Source organism: Haliotis asinina, chromosome 2 (genome assembly GCF_037392515.1).
Source record: "Haliotis asinina isolate JCU_RB_2024 chromosome 2, JCU_Hal_asi_v2, whole genome shotgun sequence".
NCBI lineage: Eukaryota > Metazoa > Mollusca > Gastropoda > Lepetellida > Haliotidae > Haliotis > Haliotis asinina.
In genome coordinates this window covers 87,006,795-87,018,960 of record NC_090281.1, presented here as the reverse complement: position 1 = coordinate 87,018,960, position 12,166 = coordinate 87,006,795, and the positions used below count along the sequence as shown (strand labels likewise).

General features: G+C 37.4%; 1 protein-coding gene across 1 annotated transcript; it reads left to right on the top strand.

The window, feature by feature from the left end:
* The first annotated feature begins 3,478 nt into the window (after nt 1-3,478).
* LOC137272959 (glycerophosphocholine cholinephosphodiesterase ENPP6-like) lies at nt 3,479-10,741 on the top strand. Its single transcript, XM_067805385.1, has 7 exons — nt 3,479-3,703; nt 4,225-4,379; nt 6,389-6,554; nt 7,463-7,761; nt 8,456-8,596; nt 8,922-9,027; nt 9,162-10,741. Exons 1-7 carry the CDS (start codon nt 3,481-3,483, stop codon nt 9,389-9,391), a joined length of 1,320 nt encoding a protein of 439 aa, XP_067661486.1. The 5' UTR covers nt 3,479-3,480; the 3' UTR covers nt 9,392-10,741.
* Nucleotides 10,742-12,166: the final 1,425 nt, after the last annotated feature.

Below are 12,166 nucleotides of genomic sequence, written 5' to 3'. Positions count from 1 at the left end.
GTCATGACAGGTCTTACTGAAATGGCACTATTACGTTTATTTAAACGTGTCATGTAATGAAAATAGCAGAATAAAATACATGATTCATAAGCATTCATGAGTGCAAATATCAAGTGTTATGGTTCATTAATTTTTGCACAAACCCACAAAAAGAGGGTGTTAAATCGTGTTGCGCATACGAAAAAACAAACATGGCGCGCTTCGTCGAACTCCTACATAAAATATAGTTTTTTTGGTCAGAAGAAAGATTACAGAACTCTTCTGTGTAAGACCTGGTGAAAGAGGGAGAATTTCTCATTCTACAAGTGTTCCATGTATCATTTTCCGTTTAGTATGACGAAAGACGGACGAAAATTAAGATCGTGAAATCTAACTTGTTTTCTAGTAAGTGCAAAGGTCACCGGATGTGATGTCACAGACGGGGATTGCTTGATGAAATTCATTCGCTATTGAATATGAACAGAAAAGTTGGAGATATTTCGCCTGAATTTAGCACAAATAACTGTTTAAAGTGATTAATCAGAGCTCATAGAATTTTCTTGGTGTATTTTTGACTATATAATTTGCACATAGCCGAACCAGTTTGACCTTGTATGCTCCCGTGACCCGGAAACAGTAGTCGATCAACACTGCAGATGCAAGTTTTTCAGTATCTTTTATTTGAATTTTTATTCATATTAGGCACAATACTTTATTGTCCACTGAATATAAAGATAGCAAAGATATAATTGTGATGCATGTTGATCCCAGCTTATTGTTTTTTTCACATGGTCCAACACAGAAACGTGTACAAATATCATTCTCAACAACAGGTGCGCGGATATGGGCGTGGCATTTGTGTTTCAAAATAACATTCATGCTTTTCTTTTTATGACGATGTAGTGTAGTAAGAACTGCAGTATACATGTTTTATAAACAAAAATATATTTTCAGTTATAGTTTCACATGAAATCGGAGATGATTTGATAAAAAATGCGTTCATATTACATGATTGGGAAAATTATATGTCTCACTTTAGAACAAGTTGAATTACATTCATAATTTTATGCAATGAATTAACGTTCTTGATGAATAATTACGATAGATTTGTCAATGCTTTATGTTTCATAACTGGTTACAACTTTAAATCTTTTGATATACTTTAATATGTTAAATGATAATAATATGACAATTATTTTTCTCTCTCAAATAGACAAAGGCAAAGACACTTAAAATCTGTCAATGCATTTGCAACGTGTAAATAACCAAATTTTAATTAATGTCTTTCAGTAATGTGGAAAGCTGACAGTTTTGCACAATTTTTTATTACAACTACATGTATGCCATAAAATATATGGACAGATGTTACAAATTATTTTGTGTATTTTATTTCTTCATAATATCGTGCCAAAATGTACATCAAATACAAATGGGTGATGAGTTATTTTTGTTTTCAGCAGTACCACTTTGTTTGCTGAATTATTTTGAATCGCACATGACAAATAATGTCATTTATGTTGTTGAAGTAACAGTACATGTAAATTTATCGGAAAATGTTATCATTTGATAAAAAAGAAACCATATACATATAAGAAGTTATATTGTCTCTGGTGAAAGTAAACATGCTTCATATTCTGTAAATATATATTATTCTACCTTATTGTCTTTTCCTGGGTTTAGGAGCAATGTCACATTATGAAATGGGTCTAATGAACTTTCAAGGATTGTTTCTGTTTGCTGAAGTGTCTGATGGTGATATACTCCAATTATTTAGTGTTCAATAGCCTAAACCATCATGAAACAAGAAACATGAAGAACAGTCCTCCTTGAATAACAAAATGCCAAGGACTGAGCAGTCTTCCGTTAAAGATCTGGAAGCATTTGATATATATGTCTTTGCCATATACACATGGCAATGAAAAAAAATCCAAATTGAAATCTTAAAGAATAGCTCCAAACTGGACAATAAAAAACACTCACTGCAGAGCTCAGTATTAGGAAAAAAGAAATTTACTTGCCACCACATGATTACCTTGATGCCAAAGACTAACATAGGTTGCACCTCCTACTCAACACTTAATTATCTGTCACGTGTAGTTTTGATATTCCATATTCAAAACATCACTACGACAAAATTATTCTAGGTCTGGTATGATAATTTCATATTACTTCATGAAATTTCATCACAAGAAAAAAATGATCACTGTCACTGTAATCACTGCTCCAAGAGTTTGGATCATCAGTCTGTTTCCCAGATGAAGTCTGTTTTAACAGTAAAATATGAACATAGACAGTGTGCAAGTAGGTAAAAAGTATGGCCATAAACATGAGGTACATTTTGCAGTTCAGATTGCACTAGTGCAATATCTAAAAGCTGTGTGGAACCACGGACTGAGCAGCATGACATGATTTTTTTTATACAAATATGCACACACGTCAAACAATTTGATCTGAAACATTACCTGCATTATACTAGGTAGAATTAACTCCGAAAGCTCTGCTGTTTGGAGTAACAAAATAATTTCAATTTTGCTCCAAATTCGTGAACAAAAGATGTGATGTTTAGCTGTTTTAATGTCTAAAATAAATACTGATTCACAAAGACGATGACAGTTGTTTTCTAAGCAGTAATTAATTTTTATGAAATACATTTACTGTACGTTACATTCTCACACTAGCTCTGGTTTCGTTCGTTTCTGCAAAAGGAAAAATGATTTTTTTTCATGAGATCTTCAATCATCAAAATTGTACTTCTTGTAACGATATACACAGAAGAATATTCTGTTATTGTTACGACACACTGACAATTTATATGTCTCCCCGTGTCAGAACATTCTTTGAAAAAAATAGACCGCGAAAATCATCGAGCCGAAAGTTACTAATTTTTAGAAAATGGGAAACTTATGAGCTTTCTCTTCGTCAAGGAACAAAAAATATCGACTAAACTATCAAAAAATATTTCATTATGAAGAAAATATTAGACTGGGTACCACACGGCGTGGTGCGCTGGAAGTCAACAATGGCCGTTATTTTCGACTGCGTGCCGAGAAATTTGGCGATCTCATTTTTAATTCGCGGGCGTTTCGTTTTAAGGTATATAAACGTATTGAACATTACATATTTAAAAAGGTGAGAATTAGTACATTCCATACATAATTCGTATGACACGTAAATCCGACTCGTTGAATAATTATTGCAAGTTTTATTTGGAGATGTCATTATCCTGCACTCCTGTCGAATGGGTTCGACGATAGCATTGAGAGGATTAAATATCAGGTTGACATCATGTCAAACATACCTGCCTTCTCGGCTCATTTATATAGGAGTATTATGTATCATGGATACGTGCAAATTGTTGACATATACAGTTTTGTAAACATGCTGTTCAAATACACCCAAAGAATCCACCAACAGTTTATTGTGGCGTACCTTCTGTGTAGATATACTTCTATATTAGAATCCTACACTAAACTGTCCCTACTGCCTACTTCAGATTAGAACATGAAGACTGTTTTCGCGTTGTTACTCTTGACTGCCGTCGTGGAGAGGACGACTTCCGTCAAATTACTGCTGATCATGCTAGACGGGTTCCGCTGGGACTACATTGATCAGGGTTTGCAGCTTCCAGCTTTTGACAAGATACTTCATCGGGGTGTTAAAGCGAGGCGGCTTATACCTGCCTACCCCTCCGTGTCTTATCCCAATCACTACACGCTGTTAACAGGTGAGTAGATACATACCAATGTACGTACTAAACAGGTGAGTTGAAGTGCTAGAAACCTACTATTGTACTAGTTTACACTGAGTTGAAACTTACCATTATACAAAATGTACAGATGAGTAGAAACCTACCATTATAAGACGTTTTAAGGTGTATTGAATTTCATTTCTCGTAAGACTGTCTATTTAAAGAATGAACTGTGATGTTTTTGACATATATTTTGCAAGTCCAGGAATGTAACTTCTTGGAGTGGCATGTTTACAAGTTGGTGAATCAATTAAGGACAACCTTTACGAATGAACAGCTTTGTTATTCGGGTGATGCGACGAGTCGATACAGATTGTTGTATCCAGGAATGTATTTATATAAAATATGAATTTCCGAATTACATCCACAATACCGAATAAGTGTATCCTGAAAGATATGTTTTAAAACAAACCCTATTAGGTCTGAATAACTGATATCATAACACTACGGGATACCAAAGTAAAGTTTCAAAGTCGTGTTATGGGAAACGTTTTCAGGCCTGCACGTTGAGTCTCACGGTTTCGTGGGGAACGAATGGTATGACGTCACCACGGGGAAATACTATTCGCCTTGGTACGAAGGGCTTACATCTGAAGACAGATCCTTCATGTATGCTGAAGCAGAGCCATTGTGGGTCAGCGCCGTCAGACAGGTCAGCATTCATCTTCGGTTAACCAGGGTAGTATACGCACAAAACGTGTGATCAATACCCTGGACCAAATCTTTGTCACAGCTACTTTTTAAGAGTGTTTCGAATACCATGACGCACAGAAAATCTCGTGGTATTCGAAAAAGTGAACTTGTGCTTTTCGACTGTAACATGAACCTTTCATCATTCCATGGGGATCGTTGGGGCAGCCTAGTGGTTAAATCGTTCGCTCCTCACGCCGAAGATCCTGGTTCGATTCTCCACATGAGCACAATATGCGAAGTCCTTTTCTGGTGTTCCCCGCCCTGACCTGGTTGGAGTATTGCCAAAAGCAGTGTATAACTATACTGATTCACTCTTCATTTCACGAATTACTTACAAATAGTGATGCTTTTAAGTGTAGAAGTAAACGTTTTCTACCCTACCGCTGGCAGTCATCATAGATCATACAAGGCGCATTTGATTCTTAAAGGGCACACGCAACGTAAAACACAACTTTGCAGATTCTGGTTCCTTTCGGTATGCACTTACCGAAACAAATCATAAAAAAACCGATTCAACCGATAAAGTTGAAAAAAACGCGATGAAAAAAAAGCCCGCGAAATCGTAGTTCAAACGTTTCACTAAATTCCCCCCAGTGCTGGGGGGAAAACTGGTTTCAACAGCTGTGCTGCGTTGCGTCCATAACGCATGCGCAGTGAGTAGGTTCGCAGAGCTTGAAACAGTATGCATGCCCAGCGTCTGAGGTCGTGAGCAGTAGCCTAATTTTGGTTGTGTACACAAACAAGTAAATAATCTACTCGTTACGTAAAAAAACTTGTTGATTGTGGCAAGCAGTCTGTGTCACAGAGAAAGCTCAGTGTCTGGTTTATTCACACCTATATGTCTGTCTGCCTGTCTGCCTGTCTGCTGAAAACATGCAATACACAGCTTCAATCATTGACCACATGCAATTTGAACTTAACGCCTATCAGACCATACGACATAAAGAAAATAAGTTGATTTATGACTCGTGCACCCGAGTCCCGTGTCTGCCACATTATGTAATTAGGTACGTGTGATACACATAACATGTTTTTATGTCTGTGGGTTGCAAACAAACTACATTCATTTTTTCGGATCACTGGATTTGACGGAAACTGGTGTAAACTCTTGTCAGTTTCAAGTCCTGCTTTGTACTTGGACGAATGACAGATTCCAGCCACGCAGTAGTTTACCATCTCTACTGACATGATTTTTGATCGGATCGACCGCAAATTCAAAGAACATGTATTTTCCAAACCAACATCTCTATAATTTATACATTCTTCATGGATAACGACTTCTTTTAGTGTATATGATTTTGTTTGACAACAGTATATGAATCCATACTGAAACGACGCATCAAGTATACAAAAAGAAGTTGTTATCCATAAAGAATCTTACTTTCTTGTGACAGGCTATACTTCTAAAATGCCCATCAAACAGATCATCTTTCTGTACACACAATGAACCCTCAGCATATCAGCAAATGAAACAGCCAATCGGAAGCCTTCGTTACACTTGAGTGCACATCCACCCGCTATGACTGGGTTCGGTCTCCCGAGGCCTTCGTTTCGGGGGAAGTAAGCCCAAGTACAAAATATTGCTCTTTTGAATCGCGATTGTACGCTTATAATTTTGTATATTTGTTGTTTTTTAAAGCAGCAATGTATATTATATACCCTGAATAAGTGATAAATGTGTTTTAATTATGTTTGATGTTTTGGTTGCATGTGACCTTTAAAACAAACATAACGAAGGAATATATACCAGTCCTTCATGGACAGGGACACATTTATCTGTTCACGACACACCAGATTGGTTCTCAAGTGTCAAGTGTTAAATATGAAATACAGAGTGGTTTAAACAAGTTACCGGATAGACATTCACCATTTGCTTTGCAATTTCTACACATAAACTTACCTTAATGAGCTCAAGTTATTCTGATCAAGGTAACATAACTTATGTTGATATGGTTTTACGTTTACAAGAACAAGAGGGTGCACATGTTCCGCTGGTTTGGATGCGAGGTGCAGATCAGAGGGATAAGGCCTACTTTCTGCGTTAAGCATGACGGTCTCCCGTCCATCTCTGACTTTCACCACGACCTGGAGGAGAGCCTTCAGCTGTTTCTAAACGACAGTACAGACCTGGCAGGTAACCCCCAACCTAGTCTCACAGTCCATGAACCGTATTATCTTCCTTTCCGTCCAGCCAAAACTACAGTGCTAAAGCCTTAAAGAATACAAGCTCAGGTTCTGGGTCTGTTATGACCTGCAAGGATACTGTCAGCTCTTAATCAATACAATCAGCTCTCAATACTATCAGCTCTTAATCAATACTAGCAGCTCTTAATCAATACTATCAGCCCTTATTCAATACTATCAGCTCTTAATCAATATTATCAGCCCCTATTCAAAGGACAGTGTGAATCAACGAACCAGTGAAGTTACAACCGAGTTCATTGTTTAATTCTTGGTCCGAACTTATTCTATCGCCCATGGCACTAACATAATTTCCATTTTGACTATGTTAGTACACCCATTAAGTTTTAACATGACATCTTTAAGCACGAGAAAGTTGTCATATGTTGAACCTTCACTGACACGTTTTCGTCTGAAAAGAGGTATAACTGAATTTCCACATACTGAATTAAAGGTGGATATAGATTAGTCAGTGTTTACAGTGAATTTTATAGAACGCAGCGTACCACCACTGTATTCAGTCGAGTATGCACGAAACAATCCACTGACGGACGTTATGAGAATTGATCTGGGTCAAAACGATACCAATGAATCACAAACTCCAAATTGGTTCGTGATCAAACAGTCATGTCAACGTAAAACTAATGAAAATGTCAGACTAGTTCTGGAAAAAATGTCATAACGTTGGTCGCCAAAATAAACCTATCATCATTTTCTTTTGATTTTCCGTTTGAAGTTTTACTAGGGTATTTTTACCCGAACTGACTATGCGGTGAGATTGCATTTAGTAGCATTCTCTCAGTACTAGCTCATTTCTACAACAATCTTCCTCCGCCCCTCATATGTAGTGTTTGTGCATAGCGGTCTATCACGAGAAGATTGACGACCACGCACACCGACATGGGCTCAATTCAAGCAATTTGAACTCAGCTATTCTGGAAGTAGACGAAGAATTTACCCGACTGCTTACAAAATTCGCTGAAACTGGATTGGAAGACCATGTTGATGTAATGGTATTCTCTGACCATGGAATGGCTAGCTTACCCCCGTCACATGTCGTCAACGTGAGTGACGCCATGCCGACGTCATGTGTCGACGCCATTGTCAATGGATATGGTAGTCATGTGTACATTTGGTCAAAAGGTGATTGTTTACGAAAGGTGAGTGCACCCAAGTAATAATCGATGTTGACTGGACTGAGAAATCTTCTGCACAAGAACCTCAGAACATTCAGAAAATCTCGTTAGGGGCCGATACTCAAATATTTCAATCGGCCATTCTGATCCATTGTTTGCGTAAAGTTAAATGTGGTAATATTACTGTTGGTCCTGTTTCCTCGTTAAAGTGTAGCATTCCCGCAAACTTAGTTCTCACTCTATAATATCGCGTTCAAAGCCCCAGCTTCTCCATATTATATATACTTCACAAAATAGGTTATGGATGTAGGTATTCTTATGACTGATATTTTGTCAGTATATCAATGAATAGATACATCATTATTCATAATTGCAAAATTCACACCTATAACTATTTTTGTCAAGTATATTTATTAGTGACAGGATTCTAAAAGTAATAAAAATGTTCATTTAAACAACACGTAATTATTACGTAATTATAATAATTATACTAGTAATAACAGTAATAACAATTAATTTTTCATCGTAAAAATACATAATTTGGTTTTTCGGTTGTTTTAAGTTGTACTGCTCTGCTCTCGTCTTGACTTCGTGCTCAGATGTAATGACAGGAATCCAAGTATTTTTTAACAAAATGGTTCCAAAGTTTTCAAGCGAAGATGATACTAATGGCCTCGGCTTTGGGAATGCTGTTTAATATCTACTGAACACTACATAGATATACGACGCCTTGAAAGACTACAGTCCTCACTTCAAAGCGTACCTAAAGGAAGACATCCCCGACAGATGGCACTTCAAACATCACAAACGTATCCCACCATTAATACTAGTTCCTGATATAGGATGGTACCTTGAAACGGTAAGACACTCCTAGAGGTTAATTGTCAATTATATCATGTAAATTAGAGTAATTTCCAATATTTGCTAAGGACTATGGGAGGTTCCATGGCACAGTTGTGATGACTGAATGATATAGTTAAACCATGCATGCAGTGATTAAAAGCAGCTAAAGGAAAGTCATGCATCATAGAGGTGTGGTTCGAACTCACTGTAATATCGTATTGTGCTCCTCAATGGGACAGGTTGTCGCCATACCTCCCCTGACCACTCAGCAATTAGAATACCTAATATGATTGTGCAAATACGGGAAACCCTTGATCTAATAACACCTGACAAAATTTCAGCCGAACTTTGGCCTCTTCGAATATGATACCGGACCTATAAAGGCAGAACATGGATACGACCCTGTACATTCTGATATGAGTGGTATCTTCATAGCTTTTGGACCAAGTAAGTTTTGGTTTATATTCACATGTTACATCTCTTTAACAGATTTCAGTTTTCAAGTGGAAACATATAATATACAAAGATATACAAAGTCACGGATACGTTCACTATCTATACTCTGTTTTGAATCATTGTAGGCTTTGTTCCTGGTGTTACTGCAGACAAGCTTCACAACGTCGATTTGTATCAGATCATGTGTCACATTCTGGATATTGAGCCTCGTTCTCACAACGGCACGTGGTCACGTGTTCGTCACATGCTGAAGAACGTTTCCGGTTGTGCACTGTTGTCTTCCGCTGTACCTACCGCAGTTGCATGTATACTAGTAGCTCTGTTATACTGCTGTACCACCGGTACTCGACACTGACGACAACTTGCACAATCCACTGCTTGTGCTTGCTTTTGGGAGGTATTGACGACAACTTGCACAATCCACTGGTTGTGCTTGCTTTTGGAGGTATTGACGACAGCTTGTACAATCCACTGCTTGTGCTTGCTTTTGGGAGGTATTGACGACAACTTGTACAATAAACTGGTTGTGCTTGCTTTTGGGGGTATTGACGACAACTTGCACAATCCACTGCTTGTGCTTGCTTTTGAAGGGGCATTGACGACAACTTGCACATTCCACTGCTTGTGCTTGCATCTGGGAGGTATTGACGACAACTTGCACAATCCACTGCTTGTGCTTGCTGTTGGGTGGGGTGGGGATGCGGCTCATTTCCAAACACTTAAATATCATGTAAACAATGGCAGTTTACACATTTTGTTCGTAAACTCAAGTTACATGTTCATGGGGTCCTCCAGGAAGTCCAAATGCTTGGTTTTACCATTAATTTATTTTGTTGCGTTAATTGAACGATCAATGTTCGTATATCTCTTACTATCAAGAAAACAAAAGCTGTTTACTCTTTGCGTTCGTAAACGTAGCTTACATGTTGATGAGGCTTGCTTCAATTGCTGCTTCCTAGAAACCCATATGCTCTTTCTTACAAATGGTTCATTTTGTTGAACGATCAATGCTCGGTAATCCCTGGATGTTGATAAAACTATCAGTGCGTCATAAATACCCATGTCCCGATGGCAATATTTCAGTGCCTTTCCGTTTTCTGTTTCCTCTGTTTGCTTGTTGTTACTTGCCCCTTACTAATCCATATTCGAAGAGTGTGTATTCCAGACACGATATACTATACAAGGTATACTACTCACTTGTGTCTCAACAATCTTCAATCAGATGTATCTGTTTTAACTGGAAAAACTTTGGTGAGTTAATATTGCAGATTTGTGATCCAAAGTATTGCATTAGACATGTATACTGTCACTCATTGTAACTTTGTTATTTCAATATATAATTAAATGATAATTGTTATAGATTCGTCTGTGTTATATTTTGTAGATTTGTGATCCAAAGTATTGCATTAGACATGTATACTGTCACTCATTGTAACTTTGTTAATTCAATATATAATTAAATGATAATTGTTATAGATTCGTCTGTGTTATATTTTGTAGATTTGTGATCCAAAGTATTGTATTAGACATGTATACTGTCACTCATTGTAACTTTGTTAATTCAATATATAATTAAATGATAATTGTTATAGATTCGTCTGTGTTATATTTTGTAGATTTGTGATCCAAAGTATTGTATTAGACATGTATACTGTCACTCATTGTAACTTTGTTTTTTCAATATATATTTGAATGATGATTGTTATAGACTCGTCTGTGTTATATTTTGCGGGTTTGAAAGGGACTCACAAGCATTTTATGTCAGTAATTTCTATACTGTAAGAACATGCATAAACTGACCACCCGAATGTGTTTGTAGCCTGTTAAGAGCTGCCTGGTATGACCTTCTGGAGGTCAGTTCTAACCGACAAGGGAGTTCACGGTATTACCATTCAGATATGAAAACAGTTAACAATCGTGCTGTACTAGACGTTTTCCGCATCTGCTATGTATTCAAAAAGACAATTGTCTTTCTGGAAAATGGCAAAAGTAAATGTTTGAGAAAACAATTATAGAAACTAGTTTATCAAACGGGACGGCACTTCTTTTGCAGATGGGGAACAAAGGGAAACTACTCTAAACGTAAGATTTGATTTCGGTTTTAGGTGAAACTCAGCATATCAGTCAGATCACGCCTCTGGCTTGAGACTCACTCTTTCATTACTCATGTCCACTCACAACAAAACTGTCAAACTCACACCAAAGTGGATTCATGCACATTTCGACCATTTCTTTTCGGAAATATTTGGACAACGGAAGCGCTCTTAAAATATGTTTCATTTATTAGTATGTCCTATATACAATGGTAGACAGGAATATTCCACCCGCACTCATGTCACCATTAACAAGATTAACAATATTGGGGCTTCTCTGGCTATATATGAATCAAGTGGGAAACGGAAAGACCGGAACAACTGTACGAACATGACAGAGTACAAGCACAGAGGAACCACTGTGGTATGTTCTTGTCGACTGGCCTCCAGTCCAAATAGCAGTGTGAACGCCCAAGGTTAAGCGTATATACACCTAAAAGTCGCTGACAATGCATTGATTTAGTGAGGAGGCATTAACAGCACGAAAACCACAATCGGAAATATGCACATAAAAAAAAGTATCGCAACCACCCATGTTTACACTATCAATTGTTTACCATTAGCCACAGCAAACGAACTTACCCAGACCTCAATTTAGCCTACTATCTCGATAAACAGGCCCTCGAGGAATGCTTAAATGAATATTATTAACCAAGCGCCATGTCAGTATGTGTATAACGTCCGTCAGCTGCAATAACATACAGACAATTATTACCCTTAAGATAAATTTGTCGAATACAGATTGGTTAATAGCAAAAGCATACGAAACCATGTAGGCTGAATTGCCAGGGTGTACGAACCGCACATCCCGTCAAATCTGGCATGTAACACACTAAAGGGTTGAACGAATGAACTTGAACTTAGATGGGATGTGGCTGTCAAACGGCTGATCGATTAGAAAATTTAGAGTTGATGAATACAATTACCAGTATAAAGAGAGTAATAAAATTGTTGCCGTAATTTCGTACTTGTGTCAACAAATGTGTGAAAAATATTTTTGTATTTCACTTGTCGTTTATCAAAACCACAAATTTATC

Bases quoted from the DNA above. Each gene is read 5' to 3' on its own strand.
- LOC137272959 (XM_067805385.1), top strand. From the start codon at position 3,481: ATGAAGACTGTTTTCGCGTTGTTACTCTTGACTGCCGTCGTGGAGAGG. The intron at 3,704-4,224 runs GTGAGTAGATAC...AAACGTTTTCAG, and splicing joins TCACTACACGCTGTTAACAG to GCCTGCACGTTGAGTCTCAC. The intron at 9,028-9,161 runs GTAAGTTTTGGT...GAATCATTGTAG, and splicing joins CTTCATAGCTTTTGGACCAA to GCTTTGTTCCTGGTGTTACT.